The sequence below is a fragment of the Dermacentor albipictus genome, chromosome 8 (assembly GCF_038994185.2).
Source record: "Dermacentor albipictus isolate Rhodes 1998 colony chromosome 8, USDA_Dalb.pri_finalv2, whole genome shotgun sequence".
NCBI lineage: Eukaryota > Metazoa > Arthropoda > Arachnida > Ixodida > Ixodidae > Dermacentor > Dermacentor albipictus.
In genome coordinates this window covers 64446951-64466966 of record NC_091828.1, presented here as the reverse complement: position 1 = coordinate 64466966, position 20016 = coordinate 64446951, and the positions used below count along the sequence as shown (strand labels likewise).

The 20016-nt window shown below is 43.8% G+C and overlaps 1 protein-coding gene across 4 annotated transcripts in view; it reads right to left on the bottom strand.

Annotated features, from left to right (window-relative positions):
- The window catches only part of LOC135914303 (uncharacterized), a 106218-nt gene that overhangs the window by 79467 nt on the left and 6735 nt on the right, over positions 1–20016 (bottom strand). Inside the window, exons 1-2 of one of the 4 annotated variants that reach the window (XR_010568280.1) lie at positions 930–966; positions 439–503 (exon numbers count right to left, since the gene is read on the bottom strand). The exons of 1 other annotated variant lie outside the window; for it this stretch is intronic. Coding sequence is in view for 1 of the 3 variants with exons in the window: in XM_070522854.1 (XP_070378955.1) it covers positions 439–503 (65 nt within the window). In the remaining 2 variants the exon portion in view is untranslated. Of the gene's footprint in view, positions 1–438; positions 504–929; positions 967–2888; positions 3083–20016 lie in introns of those variants that run through there. 2 more of the 4 variants (XM_070522854.1, XR_011507718.1) reach the window with 2 other exon arrangements.

The window sequence follows — 20016 nt, the reverse complement described above, 5'->3', positions numbered from 1 at the left end:
GTTTCCCCACTATCGTGCCCACCTGTGGAAAAATACCCTTAGGGTAGTGGAATGTCGGGCCAAACCACGGCGGAGGTGACGCAGGCGATAAGCAAGCCCCCACGTAGGCCTATCCTGAAGGCAGTGTAATTCCGGGACGCCCCTTGCCGGAAGTGAAGCCGGCGCTCAACACTCCCCATACGTGAGCCAACCGGAAAGATGGTGCAATACCGGGCCGACCCACGGTGGAGGTGAAGCAGGCATTAAGCACTCCCCATACGGGCGCCGATGCCGAAGATCCGACCGATCCCGAAGATGCCAGTTCGTGTTCCTAAGTTGTAGTTTATAGATATCGTATAGTAGTCACACCAGGGAATATATTTATTCTAGAATGGGGTCATGCTGGGGACGTACAGGATTATATTAATGTAGATGTCAGCGAAGTAGCTGCGAACTTACCTGCTATAAAGAGAGCGCATTTCAGCATTCCAGGAAATTGCGACATATTCTCCGGATTTTGATATCTGAAATAGTAAGAAAGCATAATTTGTCTTTGAAGACATCTTGAAATGTAATAAAGTACGGACATGCCGACCGAGCTTTGGGCAAGCCTTGCATTCATTTGAATAGGGTGATATGGGCACGTAATTGCCTTACAAGCTTTTGCCTCTACAGGAGTTTTTGATAGCACCTTGAGCTTCGAGTCGTCCGGTAACGTACCAGATTGACCAGAAGCGGAGCATTTGGATGAGAATTACAAATGAACTTGTTAATAGCAATAACGTTTTATATCAATTAATGTGCATTATAATTTTTTTTGAAAATTACCATGATCATCTACATGGTATTTTCACTACTACCACCTAAATGAAGGCACAAATTAGGAATGTCTGGGGAAAATATGGTATGTCGACTATTTCTACAAGCCCCACTTAAATGTCCACACTCACCGTCAATAGCTATGTAGCCACGTGTGCAAAGCAAAGTGGTCGAAGTAGGAATACTTTAAGCGCTTTGGTTGCAGCGGCTTTTATAGGATGAATGAAGCAAAGATAATTGCTTTTTCGTGTTCTGTGATATCATCTTTTGCGTCCCCATGGACGTAAATCTTTCCGGCAGGCGGTATAGCTTATCTGACGTTTGCGAGCAACAAAACAGTGAAGAATGATATGTCTACGCAAAGCGGACACCGGAAGTTTCACGTGCTTAAAGCTAGACGAGACTTTTAGTACACGTGCTCTCCAGAAGTAAAGAAAAAAATAACAGATCTCATTGTTCATTTTGCTTAGTGTGATCGTATAAAAAAATAAACTGGGAAACTTTTCAGGTCTATAAGCTTTGAAGACTATAATTACCAACAAAACGAACATTAATGGCTTTGTAATTAAGAAATCAATTGAGTTACAAAATTTGGTTTAATAATGCTTGTAATACCAATAGTTTCGTAAGATATACTACAAATACATTTGCCGGGCAGTGAATAGTTCCCCAAAATGTTGGCTTCTGCCTTGTCATGGTCCAAACTGTAATATAAAATCTGTAATTATTGTAGATTAATCGTATTTTCTGATAACTCTTATTGGTATAAGTATTATTTTTACTGCCCCTTTAGCGCTTTTAGATCGTTTTGAATTAACTAGAGTCATTTTTCGCTGATATTAGCTTCGCTAAGCAATATGGTGCCTGCTAGTTCGTTCGAATTATGAAGCATACATCTCACAAAGGCATCGCTCTCGCCTTCGATGCCCACACCAGCAAAAATGTTTTTTGCAACTGCAACAATTTCTTTTTTGAAAGCATTCATGGAAGCCCAGATGGGCTCCTAGAATATCTTCGCTGTACACTCAGGTGGAGGGCAATTTTTCCCTTATCTAACCTATCTTTATGAGTTCTGCAGAACCTCATTAGCAAGATTTTCTTGCTTTACTTGCTCGATATAAATCTTGACCTTTCTAATCGAAGTGACCTCTGAAATTTGGCACTTAGAACTCACTATTTTACTATTCGCTACGTATTTGACAAAGTATGCATGTATGAATGTAATATGAAGGTAAATATTTTACGCAAGGTATGTTCCACCCTAATGAAAGACTACAAATAGTTGCAAAAGGAACCTCAATGCCTTTCTAACTAAGAAATCGATTGAGCTACAAAATTTGCTTTAATAACGCATGTAGGACGAACTGTTTCATAAGATATACTGAAAATAAATTTGCCGTCCAGTGAACAGCATCCCAAAATGTTGGGCTTCGCCATATCGTGATTCAAACTCTATTATAAAATCTGTGATCATTGTAGTTAAATGGTATTGTGCGATAACTATTATTGCTATAACTATAGTTATTGGTGAAGCCATTGTACTCTTACAGCGATTTCTACTTATTTACCTAACCTAAAGTCATTTTTCGGTGATATTGGGCTCGCAAAGCAATATGGTGCCTCTTTGCTCGCTCAAATAATCAAGCTTACACCTCAAAAAGGCGTCGCTCTCGGCTTCGGCGCCCAGAGCAGGACAGATGTGACGTAATAGGTCGCGTGTGCATCGTGCTTGATGCTTGGCTGGGTGACATCATGCTACATGATTGTGCTACATCTTTCGCTTTTTTACATGTTTCATATTTAACAACCTTCGGCCTACAGGCATCAGCGCAATGAGCGTCCACCGCAGTAAAACAAACCCATTACTACAACCTGCCACTGCAAGGTTGGAACGTGATGGATTAAAAGTGACGACTTTGCGTTCCTCGGGTTGCATTTCTGGAACACCTTGCAAACTTCGTAAAACTGTCCAATGTCACTCGACATGTTGGACAAGAATATGACCGTTCCAGCTTTTACTCTCAATTTCTGTGTCCCCGAACGTGCCGAGTGTAGAATGCAATAATTTCCATTCTTTTTGACAGGGGTACGATTATTTTATTGTTGCAGAACACGAAGCCATCTTGCGCATGTATCTCCTCCTGGTACGGCCAGTAAGCAAGGATGGGCTTGGAAACTCCTTGCTTCTCAGGGCGCCACGTTAACTCTGAAAAGTCGCGAAGCTTCGTCAAGGTGCTGTCGTCGTTTGTAGTGGCTAGTAGATTGTTCACACTGCGCTGCGAGGCTGAAATACAATCGTACACGTTTGTTTGAATGCGCTACATACAAAACATCATATTGGGAAAATTGCCATAGCACACTAGACGTAAATCACATGACCTGGACGTGTGGGCGGACCCATGCAAACGAGGATCTAGACTGCGCCAGGCTACAAGAAGCATTGCGCAGCACGGACCAGGCGGATCAGCTCTGGACTGCGCCGAGAGAGTTACAACTCCCGGTCCCAACGTGGGAGTAGCCCGCTCTATGGGACCTTGCGCCCCGTAGCTTGCAGGACCTTTCATTAAAGTTATTCCATCCATCCACCCATTTTTTCTTTCATGCATATTTTGATATAAAATTGTGATAAAGCATCGGCAAGAAACAGTTCCTTTCCAGCCTTATATATCACGTTGATAGAGTACCACTGCAATGACAGACGCATTTGCTGCAAGCGTATTGGGTACTCAAGTAGTTGTTTGGTAAATATGGAAAGTAAAGGTCGGTGCTCAGTTTCTATCGCTACCTTGTTTTGACTGGAAAAATAATGGTGAAAAGAGTATTTTATTAAAAATTGAACAATGTTGGAGATGTAAGGCCTATGAAATATAGATAGCCGATAAATGTGGCATAAGGAGATTAAAATAGGTGGTGTCATGCGAAGGACACTGTAATACAGTACGGCTAAAGCTTGAGTGCTGTGTTGTTATGAGAAAAAGGGCTGTCATGTTAGGGTAATACCTGAGAGCAGGCATGGTATTTCGTCATCTCCGAGACAAGCCTCCGCATTTGAACGGTGAGAATGAAATGGGCTGATTGCGGAAATGATGATAATGGTATGGCTTCCGTAATCACCACACATTTTTCAAAATTGTGAAATAAACTGAGATTTGTGTATTGATTCACATCCAGCTAAGGCATCCTTACTTACAGAAAAAAATACACCACCACTCTTTTCTAGAGAGTTCTCGATGCACTGAGGCCAAAGTTTCCGTTATATGTAGGAGTACCGAAAAAAGTATGTCATTAAACCATACTAGTTAATTAGCAGTGCAAAGGCAAAAGCACTTCAATAAGGACTCTGCAATTTAGAGGTAATAATGAGTATCCTTGAACATAAGAAACCTAACCGACCTTTCTAGAGTATTTCAGACAACAATTCAACGATGTCTGAATTTTCTGGATTCTTTATGTCCTCTTTCTTGTGGCCGTAAATGACTCGGAAATCATGAACAGTGGGCTAGTCGTGATCTATTCCATCAGAAATATAACAAAACCACCATAGCACTCCTCTTCAAATTTCTGCTTCACTATATCCACAAATAATTTCACTGCAGCACGTGTCACCCATGAATTGTTCAAATACGGAGAAGTGTTATGACTAGATAGGGCTCGTCTAAGTTCACAGTGATTGGTTTATCTCTCAGGAGGCATAAATGAGCGTTCGTGCTTCATTTCTGATTTCTCGCTTGCATGTTTATTGTGGTGCGCTGTAGTAATTTTCGGGCATTTGTGTTTTTATTGTGCACGAGTTTAAGGGTAACAACTACGGGCTCCCTTTTCAAGTGTCTATTTCTGGAATAGCTTTCTGCATGATAAAAACTGGCAGCAGATTCTTTTCCTTTCCCATGAAAGGCAAACCACTAACTGTAAAAACTGGGTTCACTACTAAAAGTTTCTCTCGTCTTGCCTACACCGAGTACTAGACTAGATTTGATGTGGCCTGGTTCGGCCAATGTGAGTCACAGCATGGGAACACAAAGTGCATAAAGATCACAATGTCACCCGCCACGATTGCTTAGTGGCTGTGGTGTTGGTGCTTCTAAGCACGAGGTCACGGGTTCGAATCCTGTCCGCTGCAACTGCATTTAAATCGGGGCAAAATGCAGAACACACTCGTGTACTTAGGTTTACATGCACGTTAAAGGACGCCCAGGTGGTCCTAATTTCTGGGGTTTAACACTACGGCGTGCTTCATAGTCAGATCATGGCCACGTAAAACCCCATAAAAGAACAATGTCACACGAATACCACGAACCTCAGTTTGGCTAAATGGGAGATGTCACCCCACGGGCACATATCGAAGGCTTGGGTGATCTAAGATGGCGTCGTGCTCTTATTTGCGAAGCCGCGTTCGAGATATATAATTGCTGCTGACCAACAGCCACTTCCATGTCTTAGGCCCAGATTCTGTAACCTTCTTTGTCTTAGTAAGCAAGGCTCAGTTGTCATTAGGCCCCCTTACGTGAACTTATGAGTGCTATTTATTTTGTACAGACGCTACGCCTCGTGGAAATCTAAGAGGAAAAAAAATTTAAAATTTGAATTTACCACTTAGAAGCGGGCAAGTGCCGTTACGGAGAGCTCACTTGGTTTAACTGCACTTTGCCAAATCTAAACGTCGCAAGTGGAGCGACACTCGGAGAATAATGCATTGCAGTCGGCGTGCTTTCACGAAATGCACTTTTCTGGCCGATTTCGTAGCCTCAACATCAGTGATTTCAATATTACAGCGAAGTGACTGCAAAAATTACGTTAGAATGAGCAGTCAATCGTATTAACTGCAAATATGCTCTTTTCTTCTGTCGGCCGGCATTATATCCGAATTCCTAGGCAAAATGTTGTTTTATTCGAAACCAATTAACAACGTCTCTACTGCATAATATGTAAAGATGGGGAAAGACATGTTCTACATGAGTTCAAGCCTGCAGACATATTACCATCCAATTCACATCAAATCAGCAACACAACTGCCCCATATTTTGTTTCAGTTGAAGGCGAAATGACACGTGCCGCTCCAGAGATAATTTTAAAATGAGGCTGTCAGTCTAGCATGCGAGAATCGTTTTGAACGCTGTGCCAATTGACAGAGAAGAAAACGTACGGCACCAGTTTTGATGAAGAAGAGACATTTGCTTTTGGAAAAGAGTGTACGTACATAATAAGAAAAATTTTTGACGTGGCATGTATTTCATTATCGGACGCCTGTCACTTGTCTTACCGGAGGTTTTTTTCTTCAAACGGCCGTAAAAGCTTCATGCAATTTCTTTGTTATTTTCTGCACAAATATTATGTTACCCGCACCGCTCAATCAGAGTATTATATAGCCTGCAAAAAAATGTTACGCGACGCTGAGTACGAATAAACATTAGCTTTGTCGCCTCAAAAACATTGTGCGGCTGGTATTTGAAAGTAAAAAGAAAACACACCACGCAACAGCATCTGTAATGAGTGGAGTGTTGCAGTGTTCTTAACCAATGAGGCATCCTTAATGTCGCTTGTGATGGAGGCATCAAGAAAGCAAGGTTTTGGGTGAAACAGGTCGAGCCAGACGACTGGGAGGACATATGGAGGCATAGGCTATATCAGAAGGTTGTAACGCTTTAACTTTATGAGTAATGTGAAAATTCTGGCAAATGTGGATTATTTATTTTCTCGTCGTACGATATTACCTGTAGGAGCGGCCACATTGGCGGGTATTTTAGGCGAACAAACGGAAGCACAATATGAAATATAAAGACAAGTTCCATTGGAGTTGGAATTGCGTGTTTCTGTTTATTGTTTCAGCACTTGTGCCTAACGGACCGCAAAAAAAGAACGCGTTTGATTATACAGAACAGATAACTTTGTCCTGTGCTGCAACGCATGAAGCCACCTAAAACAAATGAACGGAAGTGTTGGTTTGAGGAATAATAGGCATATTTACAAAATAATAATTCAGGTTCTAAGAAGACAAGTTCTTGTGATAAGTCGTGAGTTGAAAAGCGGATATAAATTAGTATTTTCGTTGAGAATAATAAGTAACAGGATACATGGGTGAAGTAAAGAATATTCAAAATGGTTTCAAACACGTATGGCGGACGATTTTTTATGAAGTCAGGCTACGCACCGCTAACCTTGAAGAGATAAAAAAAAGTTCACATTCCTTACACGAAAAGAGGACCAGATATTGTGCCAGCACCCTGCAGAAGAGGAAAAAAAATGAGAATAAATTAAAGACCGCGCAATGGTTACTAAACAAAAGCGGCATATCCTACTAATTTAAACAAGAACACTGCAATGTGTATTCTTGAGGGCATCAGCAAGGTAATTATACTTGGTAATGAAGGTTGCATAGAAGCCCATACGTTCATAACACGGTGGTTCATAAGATGGGGCTTATCCCCATCTGTGTGACGAGGGTGCACTTCTGGCGGAAGAAAAAATACTGTCACGCCATACCCGTTAAAAACTAAAGCGACGTCATTTTCTTCTACAAAGCGCTAAATTTGTTTTGGCAGCCTGCCATTAGAGCGGCATATTCAAATGTCCCGCTATTCGACTTGATGGACGTTTCGAGCTTTCAGCGCAGAAAGTCATGCAGGAAAAGGCCAGCCATGCGGGTGTTGAAATCGCACCCCTGCACAGAACGTACTTTCTTTGGAGGCCGACGAAAGCTTTAGGTGTAGAGTGCCCGACCTATCGTCGGACGCCGAGCCCGTCCACCAGCGCAGTCGCACGAAAACAACGAAAGTGAACAATTACCTGGAGGGTGTAACTCTTAACTTTTGACTGAAGAAGTTATGAAACTGTGAAGCTACCCGCGTTACCAAATTCAGACAAACGTCTACAAGCAAAACAGCACAACGTGTGAGGGGGGAGGGAGGGCGTATTATAACAGGTGATCTTTACGAGTGTGTTTTTCTGCGCAGTTCAATGGCGGCATTGCATTACAAGTGTAGCGACATAGCGTCGCTACGCCACTTCTTACGATTGGCGCTGAAGAAAAGGTATTTATTGGAAATAATGAAATTAAACAGAGTTTTATTTTCTTTACTCGTCAAGCACATATAAAATCGATTAGGAATATTATTTTCGTTGAAGGAATATAACTGCCTCTCGCTTGAAATAAAAAGCGCCAATTTCTTTCCGAATGTTCGTTCCTTCCAAACATAGTCGTGCTTGAATCGCTGCTCGCAGAACCACCCTTGCTGATGTCAGTGAAAATTTGTTCTGTATCGCTTTTCACCCGATGTATCGCGAGCTTTTTGGATTGACCTTGGAAAGCGCGACGGTTATAATACAGTTCTGATTCGAAGGATAAAATTGTAGATGTCAGGGGCTTTGAATAATGAATAGCCCACAACTGTGGCATAGGAACATCGGACAGCACCTTCAAGAAGCTCGGTGAGTATACAGAGTGAACGTGGCCCCCCCAGAAGCAAGATGTTTCCAAGAAGACGTGTACCTTTTACCTCGGACAGGTGACGCCCTTGACTGTCTCAGTGGTTCCAAGTATTTTTCTTTGATAGATTTTCGTTCCGGGCATTGGCAGATTGCAGTTGCCATGGATTGTGAAAAGACGGCGTTTATTACACCTAATGGGCTCTATCAGCTGGGTGCCCTCCTTCACGGTTTAAAGCAGTCAACCTACTTGAGCTACCTTGACGACATCATTGTCTTTTCGGCGAGTTTTGACACAAACCTCGAGCGTGTGTCGACATTTCTTTCAGTCTTCCACAAGGGGAGACTTCAGCTCAATTCAACGAAATGTCACTTCAGCCGCCGTAACCTACTGTGCTCAGAAACCTCGTCGACTCTTCAGGTGTTCCTCCCGATTCGGAGAAACTTTGCGCTGTCCAGGATTTTCTAGTGCCCACCTGCGCAACCGACTTTCGAAGCATTGTAGGCTTCTGCTCCTTCTTTCTTAGATTGATGAGGAATGGATGGATGGATGTGGATGGATCTTATGAGCATCCCCTTTGGAACGGGGTGGTACGTTTCGCTACGAAGCTCTTGCTATTATACGGTCTATTGTCCTACCTAGGTTAAAAAGAAAAAAAAAAGCCATATGAACTCCCACAACCAAATTTTCTGATCCCCTATTGTGAACTTTGCTTTCGTAGGTCTCCGTTTTTTGTCGTTTCCATACTTTTCTTCCACCAATCTTCCAATCGCCTCTTACTAGTCTCTATTGTGGACATGTTTACTTCTCCACTGCTCTCGCTGAACCCAAAGGCTGCAAGGAGGCCAGTGGTGCCTAAATCGACCTCTGCGCATACATCTTCGCATCCTAATCAAATATGCTCCATCGTTTCCTTAGCTTTACCGCAGCAACCACATGCTTCTTATTCCTTCTTATACCTCCTTTTATAGGTGCCTGTTCTAAGGCATCCCGACCTCGCTTCGAAAAGTAATGTGCTTCGGTTTGAGCTATCATAAATTGTTTCTTTCCTGATTTCGGTTTTCCTCTTAAGAAGTTACTCATGGCAGGTTTCTTTTCCATTGCGACCACCCATGAGATTATTTCAGCCTCTCTGACTTTCCGTTTGACGTTCTTTGTTGCTGTGTTGCCCACCCTACAGGTCGTATGCTCGTTGGTAAGCTTCCTAGTTCTTTTCCTCCACTGTGAACCAATGTTTTTCCTGTACAGATAACTCAACACTCTCGCAGCCCATTTACTTTCCTCCATATTCCTCAGTCGTTCTTCATAATCAAATTTACTGCGAGCTTCCCTCATTTCAAAATTAGTGGGCCCATATCAACCTGCACAGCTTCATTTGTAGTCTTCCCGTGAGCGCGCGCCAATGCGAGGCGTCCCACTAACCTTTGGTTCCCATCGAGTCCTGATTGTACCCTAGATTAAATGCAAACAACCGCATTTACAAAAGTAAGTCCTGGAACCATTACACCTTTCCACGTACTCCGGAAAACCTCGTACCTATTGTACCCCCACTACGGCTGCATTTCTCTTTCCTTTCACTGTTATTGTTTTTCCCTGTGTTTCCATGCATCTATTACTTTCCTTTATCGACATACCAAGGTATTTATGTTATCTTACCCGAGGTATTTCCTTTCCCTGTATGTCCACTGTCTGTTCACTGGTTTCATTGAATATCATAACACACAATTTTCTAACACTAAATTTCAAGCCTAAATGATGCATTTCAAACCTAAATTTCAAACCTAAATATTAGCCAGACGTTGCAAATCACTTTGTTAGTTAGCTAGCAACACAATGTCGTCCACATAAAATAAACCTGGAAGCTGCTACCCTAGTACTGTACCCACCTGTCTGTATGAGAGATTAAACCTGATATTGCTTCCTTCTAGCGCCCTCTATATCTTCACCATTTACATCACAAACAGCAATGGGGATAAAGGGCTCCCCTGCCTCACTTCCTTGTTGATATCAAGTTTGTCCTCATACTTCATCCCTTACCATTCAAGGCAAGCGGTATATTATAGATAAATCTCTCTCAAAAGCTGTAGACAATCGTCCACTAAGCCTTCCCCATTACAGGTTATCCCACAAAATGTTGTGGTCTACGTTATCATAGGCTCCGCTAGTGACCAAAAATGCCACATATAATGGTCTGCTTTCTACTTTTCATATTTCAATACATTGAGTAAGAACAAATAAGTTACCATACAAACTTCTACCTATTCTGAACCCATGCTGAAGTTATCCCATAGTGCCATTATTCTCTGCCCTGGATGCTGTCTATCATTCGGTGATTGCTTTTCGTATCTCCCTGTTTCAGCAGCTTGTCGGTTTCGTTTGTCCTTTCCAATGAACATGTTGTTTTTCTTTCCGTATTTCTGTCGTTATTACAGTTAAAAGCTAACTGTATTCCCACTCTTGGCCATTTGCCAAGTTTTTCTCCACTCTAGTGACTACATTTGCTATTTGTTCAGCGTTCGAATTTAGACTGGCCATTTCGCACTCCTTGCTCTCTTTCCGAACTACATATCTCATTTTCAAAATGATGCGTTGATCGTCCCACCCTCTGCTGCTACATCCTTGCTCATCAATGACCATTTCTCTCAACTTATCAAGAATTCATCCTGTCATCAGACAGTATTCAATGGTCGATTGCCGGTTACCCGCTTCCCACGTGATCTACATTTCATACTTAGGCCCTGTATTCACGATAACGAAGTTATGTTAGTCACAAAGTTCAAGCATTGATTTCCCGTTGTTGTAGGTATAGCCATATAAATCCTGTATGTTGGCATTCATGTCCACTAATACGATAATTTCAGCATCATTCCCGAAACCTTAATATCAGCACTTACGCATTCCACTAACCTTTATTCTTCTCTGTGCAATTATTTCCGGTCCACAAATACGTAACGCCCAGCCAATTTTTTTCCCAGTCATTGTACCTGATAACCAAAGATCTTGACATTTTGAATTTACTCTTTTCTGTACGGCTTCCTGATGGATGAGCATTCCGACTCCCCCTCCCTTTCATTCTGACTTCGTTCTGTTGCATTCTTCCCAAACATAACTCTCCGTCACTGGCGGCTCTTCCGAGTCTCTAAGCTGCGTTTCTGTAACCGCATACACCCCTATTTGTTCTCTATGTACCTGCTCGTCAATCTCTGCCCACCTTCGCTTGCTTCTGTCGCCCAGCATGTTTATGTAGCCTATTCATGGCGAGCTCTCTTTCTTGCTTTCCTCCTTTTTCTGTTATCGACGGCGATGCTCTTCTGAAGTTCCCCAGGGGACCTTCTTCATTACTACCTACTCTGGCCTCCTGAACGCCCGTGCTCCCCCTAAAAAAACAACAACGCGACCAGCAATTCGCCAGCCCACTTCTCGTGCAAGCCTGTAATTGAAGTGTATCCCGTCTGGTTAGAAATTACCACACCTTCTCCGTTCCCTGTTTACTTCGACAACCTCGAAGCCTTTTTCTCGGCTCATTTTCCATACCGCCTCATTAGCAGCCACTACGGATCTTTGTACGTGATTCTCAAGTACAGGCACCTCCGGCACCGCGCACAGCACGATCTGCAGCTGAGGGGACAGCTCGCGCAAGTCGTCCACCCCCTTTGCCAAGTGCTGGCCCCGTCCCTTTCCTGTTTAGGACGTCATTTAGCCCACCTATTACTATGACAAGGTTGCGCATGTGGGCATTTTCCGTGAGCTTTGATTTTGCTCGCTCTATGAGAGAATCCAATGTTCGCCCCGGTAATGTCTCTACCGCCACTTTTTATCACCTTTCACCCTCTCCAGAATTTCTCCTGAGCACCAATCCAGGTTTGAGTCGCCGGCGATAATCACCATTTCACTCTCTCCTACATCTCCCTGCTTCCATTTGTCCTTTTACACGTGACTCGGACTTGATATGGGCATTGATCTATGCACTCCTGCTTTTTTCGCGTGGCGCCTCAAGGTAGGTACCGCTCTTTCAAGCTAACCCCTCACCACGTTGCCCGCATTCCACGTACTTTGCTGGCACTCCCTCTCCTGTCACGCCGAGGGACTGCGTTTCATTGTCACGACCATACTCGTTCACAATGGCGGCCCTGTTCAGCTTTTACTCGCCTACTTCAAGTCTTTCTTCCGCTACCTTCCATCCATCGCGTTCCCTATTTAGCTAATTTTGAGCTCTTGAACCTGTTTGACAAGCTCTTTATGGAAAGCCTTCATTTTCTTCAGCCTCGCATCGACATCACAGTGTGTGCCGATTAACTCGATTCCCTCTACATTTTCATCCGTCACCTCGTCAGCCTTGAGGGACACCGCGCACACTTCACGCGTTCCGGGCTTTCTTTCCATGTATTGCTCGGCTTTTTCTACTGCAAATACTATAATACTACATTACTATAATAATGCAGAGCACGTGATTTCCAGCGAAAAACCGATACGCACAGGATTTAAATCCTCAAAATCTCGCAAAGTAATTCTCAGTAACCATTTAAAAGCAATCAATGCCGCAGAGATTTAAGGTACGACACGTTTTCGCACGTGTTCAACCACGCGGCAACGCTTTTACTTTCCTATCAAAACACACACAGCAAAACCACAAATAGCGACTTCCAAGCTATTATTTAAAGGCTATACATAGGTATAGTCCCATCCGATGGCCTGTGTTGAAGTACGTGGCGCGAAAGGTGCTCTGACTATCCTGCGAAACTAAATGTACAGGAGAAACACCCGCGTACACGAAAAGAAGAGGGACAAAAAAGAAGAAAAAAAAGTACCCAATAATTATTTAAAGGCTAAAAAACAATCACCAAATAAAAACAGAAGCAAGCTCAAAGCATTCACAAAAAGTTATGATTTAGACGCCGCCATGGGGCCCTAAAAACCACGTCCATCCTGCACAAAAGCTCAAGCCACTCTAGCTGATTTTCGCGGACATCGCACGCCCTGTAGCGGAACTTTTTACGAAAGACGCGAATTCTGTCTGGGTTCCCTACGAAGCTAGTGCATTCGCTGAGCTGACGACTTGACTCACGTCGCGAGTGATTCTCGGCCACTTTGACGTGTCCGCCCCAATAGAGGATCGCATCGACGCCAGCGGCCACGGTACCGGCGCTATTTTGGCACATCGACAGCACGGTTGCTACCGTGTCATTGCATACACTAGCTACCTTCTGTCAGCAGCCGAACGCAATTACTCAATCACTGGACGTGAATGCCTCGCCCGCCTTTGGGGAGTAGGTAATTTTCGCCTCTACCTCTATGGACGTCCTTTCACGGTGGTCCCCAATCACCACCCACTATGCAGGCTTTCGTGTTTAAAAGATCCAGCTTCACGTCTCGGTCGGTGGGCTGTACGTCTCGAAGAGTACTCTTACACAGTGGTGTATAAGACAGGCCGACTGCACGAGAACACAGATACCTTGTCACGTTATTCAGTAGACCTACCAGACCAACCTGAGACCTGCGAGTCAACTTGCAGCCATGCGCTTACCGTGTTCTTTGACATCGCCGATGAGCAACGACGCGACCATTACCTGAGAGACATCATTCTCAGCCTGACGGACCTGACAAGTTCCCCTTCGCGTATGTTTATGCTGCAAGATGGCATATTGTACCGTTATAGCATGCGCCCTGAGGGCCCTCAACTGCTATTGGTTGTTCCCAAGCGCATTCGTAAGACTGTGCTCATAAAGTTGCCTGATGCGCCAACCGCTGGTCACCTGGAAGTCTTGAAGACATATGACCGTGTTCGCCGTCTTTCCTTTGGCCGGTATTTACCATTGCATTTTCCGTTACATCGCCTCCTGTAAATCTTATCACCACCGCAATAAACCAGCAGCCCTACCAGCTGGCAGACTTCAGCACATTGAATTACCATCTGTGCCATTCTTTCGGGTTGGTCTTGATCTCCTTCGCCCTTTTCCTCTATCACTTAGTGGAAACAAGTGGATAGCAGTTGCTTCGGGCTACACCACCCGGTACGCGATCACGCTGGCTCTCCCTACCAGTTGTGCAACCGACATCGCTGACTCCCTTCTCAAGGCAGTGATACTTCACCGCGGTGTTTTCCGACAACTACTTACCGACCGGGGTCGCTACTTTCTCTCACAGATTGTCCAGGACATCTTGCACACCTCCTCTACGACGTACAAGTCTACAGTGGCATATCATCCTCAGACCAACGGCCTCAAAGAGCTGCTCAATTGAACTACCACAAAAATGATCGCTATGCACGTCTCTACCAACCACCGCCACTGGGAGGCCTCTCTGCCTGTTGTCCCTTTGGCCTACAATACGTCGCATTATGATTATGGTGATTTCTCTCCATTTTTATGTGGTGTGGACGAAACCCTATACTACAGTTTGATGCGATCCTGGCAGTCGTTCTCGATACGACGTCAGAATATGCCCGAGATGCCATATCCATTACTACCAAAGCACCTGAAATTAAACGCCTGCGTCTGACTACTTCCCAAGAAACGCAACCACGCAGATATGACGCTCGTCGCCGCGGTGCTCACTTGAACCCTGGTCACATCATGCTTCTTTGAAAACCAGCACGACGAGCTGGACTTTGTGAGAAGCTTATTTCACCATACTCAGACCCTTACCGTGTCTTGCGTCAAGAAAAAGACGTGACCTACGAAATGCAACCTCTCGATACCTCCCCACCGCGATCCTCCACTGATAATCTTCACGTCGCTCGACTGAAGCGACCTCACTAAAATCTACCAAGCACCTGGACAGCGCCTTTGCCGGAAGGCGTCATGCTACGAGGCGTTGCCGTAGCAAACAATGATGAGAGGACTGACAACAGCAACAATCACTCAGAGTTGTGCGCACGTGTTCCATCTTGTATACCTGTCTACTGCCTGTAGTATATATATCCTGTAAATATATTGTCAAGCGTTCTTTCTCTCGGTAGCAATCTGTTAGGGGGCAGGTAGGTAGCGTATATAACAAAACACAAAGGGCCAACAAGTATGTCTTGAGCTACAACTGACGTTACGTCACTGAGTGACGAAAAAAAAGAAACTGCTCACTGTTGTAAATTTTTGGCGGAAAAAGGTAATGTTACTAGGGAATGACAGTGCAAAAGAATCTAGGCCGAGATCACAAAATTTTGACAAAGGAAACGGGAAGGTGCAAAGCAGTCAAAAGCTTTAGCAAAATTAAAAACGATGCAGTCAGTTTCTATGTCAGCATCAATGTTGAAATCCAAGTCAGTTGTTAATTCTACAGTTGAATGCCAAGAAAATCATTTCGATCAGCTGACCTGAAAGAAGAATGAACTTTGTTCGAGGTGACAGTGAATGTGGGAAGCGATAATGTCTGCCAGTAATTTACACCAAATGCACAATAGTGAGATGAGACTGTAGTTTACGGGTGAATTCATGCTTCCGCTTTTAAACACAAGGATGATCTTGGCAACTTTCCAGTTTTGTGGGGAGCAACTTATAACATTTGATTGCTGGAAAATGAGGCAAAGAATATCACTGTAGTTGGATACGGTGATTTTCAATATTTTCGAGTGAATGCTGTTAACACTAGCACTTATCAAATTTTATGGGTTAGCAGAGTTGAGCGATAGCTTTAGTGGGGACATTATTAGGGATCATAAACTGCCAATCCTGATGAGGAACACAGGCCACATGGGAGTGATGTTCCCGTGTGCATACAGATGCAAAGTATGGGTAAATGCGTGGGTACACTAACTCACTGAAAGTGGTAGATTGTCATCATTGCTCAGTGAAATATGATGACTAGTGGTTTCACATGATATCAGGCACGAACACATTTTGTGATTGCATTTTAAGAGAAAGGAAATCGAGAGAAAAATATTTGTCTTTATAAAGGCGGACAGCAGCATGTACTGTATTCTTCCCAAGCCGATCACGTGTTTACGAGCTTGGCCTTTCGGTACTGACGTTTTGTTTTATTTCGATGATGACGGAACACTTTATTAGACCTTGGTTTAGATTTGCCTATGGAAATTAAGGGGACATATTTGTAAACTGGATTACGTATGATGTTCTTCAACGCACAAAGTTCTGTTCAACAAACCTATCGGAAAAAGAGACCAAGAAGGTTTGAATAGAAAAACCTATTAGGTGTGTTATGTAACTCTTTATTATTGGCAATTTATAATCGCCAATTTTCCGGGTTGTAGTATCTCGAAATGTCGACGGGACATTGAGCCCTAATTGAAAACGCTTCTGATCCCTAAATCCATTGAAGTACAGAACTTCACCAATCGTTTCAGGTGCACTGGAGAAGATGTAAAATGCTAGAACCGTTAATTGGTTAATTTAGTTTATTTAGCATAAAACTGGTGCACTTGTTTGCAGTACATACTACGAGGCGTATATAAGCCGGTTGGATAGTGATTTCGTTAGGCACACGTATAACCTTCTCCTATATATGCGCAAATGTTCTCGCCGAGATACTAACCGACGCTGAAGCGACACAAAATACAGAAGGGTAGGAAAAGATATTTCTCTTTAGTTAGTTATCACTCAACTCCTTCGCAGTGTAGGCAAGTTTCCCTGTAGGAAAGAGTAGTGCTTGTTGTGGAGCTTGAAATTCGTACATAGAGAGACGTTAACACTTACACAGCCACATGCATATTAGCATAACCCGCCGTGGTTGCTCAGTGGCTATGGTGTTGGGCTGCTGAGCACGAGGTCGCGGGATCGAATCCCGGCCACGGCGGCCGCATTTCGATGGGGGCGAAATGCGAAAACACCCGTGTACTTAGATTTAGGTGCACGTTAAAGAACCCCAGGTGGTCAAAATTTCCGGAGTCCTCCACTACGGCGTGCCTCATAATCAGAAAGTGGTTTTGGCACGTAAAACCCCAAATATTATTATTATGCATATTAGCATAGATTCATTTAGCTTAATTGTCTAACTTTATGGAACATATTGTCCCCAGCATAATTGCAATATGTCTATAATATGTATATATATTGCATATTTAAGGACGTTTCAGCATTCAGCGTTCAAGGTGATCTTGGCTCAGCGACCACCAGAAATGAGGAATATTCTGTGCTAAAAGCTACTTCCTTTTTCACGGTGCAAGAGTTGTCTTGAAGTTTCGCGCCAATATGAACAGCTTTCTTTTGGTAGTGTCGCGATGGTGTTCCTAAGCGCTGTCTTTGTTGCTATGCTAACGACCTGACTCAAGCTGTAAACTATGCTGCTGGGTACTGTGTGGGGTTCCAAGTGGGTTCTTGGTACGTGAAGCAGGGTCAGGGTCAGGCGTCCCATCAACCTCTGCACAAGCGACTTGAGCACATTATCACGGGAAATATTGCGCCACTTGAGCAAAGCTGTATCAAAGTGAGACATGTTAAAGGAGCACTTTTCTAAAAGCTTCTTCCCTCATTGGACGGCTCTTTCTGTCATGCCATTCACACGCGGATGATATGGGCTTGAAGTGACCGGAGCAATATCTAGCTTTGCCAGATATTCCTTGAACACACGGCTGGTAATTGGCACACCCTGCTGAGTGCACAGTTTCAATGACAATCCATGGACAAAAAAAAATTTGAGCAGATCGCCGTGAGCCTGCGCGCACTTGTGGGCATTTCTGGTACGAAAAAAAGAGGAGTTAAAATCAACCATCAAGGCGAACTGGCCTCCACCACAGTAAAACAAACCCATTCCTACAACTTGTCGCGGCAAGGTTGGAATGTCAAGGATTAAAAGTGGCCTCCTTGCGTTTCTCGGCTTGTATTTCTGGGAAACCCTGCAACTTTGTAAATCGGTTCAATGTCGCTCGACATGTTGGACCAAAAAGTGATCGTTCCTGTTTTCCCTTTCCTTTTATCTGTCCTTGCATGCGCCTAGTGCAGAATACGAATAATTTCCATTCTTTTTCACTGGGGTACAATGCCCTTATGGCTGCGGATCACGAAGCCTTGCGCTTGTATCTAGTACGCCTAATAAGTTTCCACGCCAGGCTTGGGAACTTCTGGGTTCTCAAGCAACCACGTTCACCCTGAATATTTGCGGAGCTTCGTCAAGGTGTGGCCGTCATTTGTTGAAGCTGGTAGGTCATTCCGACTGCGGTGCGAGGCTGAAATTCAATTAGGCACTTTTGCCTGAAAGAGCTCTGTTTCTTCTTCCATGCACGTTTTTCTAGAAAATCTCGATAGAGCATTGGCAAAGAACAATTCCTTTCCAACCTTCTATATCATGTTGATAGAGTATCGTTGCAATGTCAGGCGCATCCGCTGCAAGCATAGTAGGCGTTGATGTCGTGGTTTGGAAAATATGTAAAGTAACGATCGGTGATCAGTTCCAACTGTAACATTGTTCTGACCGACTAAAAGAGTGATGAAATTTTATGCAGCCATGTACAGTCGCAAGCGTTTCCTTTTCTATTTGTGCGTGTCTGTGCTGCACATCTGCGAGTCACCTAAAAGAAAATGTGATGGCATGGCCATCTTGAAAAAGGACGGCTCGTGTGCCCAACTGACTTGTGTCAACTGATACTGTGTCATATTTCTTATATGGTCGAAATAACCAAGAACCGCTGCCGTTTGTAAACACTCGCGCAACTTGTGAAAGCTTTCTTCCGGGTTTTTGGTTGATACCTACGCAATATCTTTGTATAGGAAAGTGCAGTATGCGGCCGTTAGGACAGACATGTTCCAGATGAACCACTGTACGAAATTCATTGTGCCAAGAAAAGCTTTCAACGACAGAAAGTTGAGCTAGTTGGTAAGGATTCATAATGCAAAATAGAAGTGAGGCGTGCAGACAGGACACAAGAGTAGAGAAGTGGACAACACGAACGCCGACTAGAAATGAAGCTTAGAACGACAGAAAGCTGAGCTAGTTGGTAAGGATTCATAATGCAAAATAGAAGTGTTAGGCGTTCGTGTTGTCCACTTCTCTACTCTTGTGTCCTGTCTGCACGCCTCACTTCTATTTTGCATTATAAAAGCTTTCAGTTCCTTACCCTCCTTCATCATCATTATTGTCATCAGCGTGGTTACGCCCATTGCAGGGCATATGCCTCTCCCACACGTCTATGACCACGCCGGTCATGTACTAATTGTAGCCATGTTGTCCCTGCAAACTTCATAATCTCATCTGCTAACCTAACTTTCTTCCGCCTCTGCTACGCTTCGCTTCCCTTGGAATCCCGTCCGTAACCGTTAATGACGATCGGTTATCTTCCCTTGTCATTGCATGTCCTGCCCATGTACATTTATTTTTCTTGATTTCAACTAAGATGTCATTAACTCGCGCTTGTTCCCTCAACCAATCTGCTCTTTTCTCATCCCTTAACGTTATACCCATCATTCTACTTTCCATAACTCGCTGCATCATCCTCAATTTAAGTAGAACTGTTTTCGTAAGCCAGCAGGTTTCTGCCCGTACGTCAGTGCTGGTAAGACACAGCTTTTATACACTTTTCTCTTGAGAATAATGGCAGCCTGCTGTTCATGATATGAGAATGCCTGCCAAACGCAACCCTGCCCATTCTCATTCTTCTGATTATTTCAGCCTCATGATCCGGATCCGGGGTCACTACCTGCCCTAAGTAGATGTATTCCCTTACTACTTCCAGTGCCTCGCTACCTATCGTAAACTGCTGTTCTCTTCTGAGACTGTTAAACATTACTTCAGGTTTCTGCAGATTAATTTTTAGACCCACCCTTCTGCTTTGCCTCACCAGGTCACTGAGCATGCAGTGCAATTTGTCCACTGAGTTACTAAGCAAGGCAATATCATCAGCGAATCGCAAG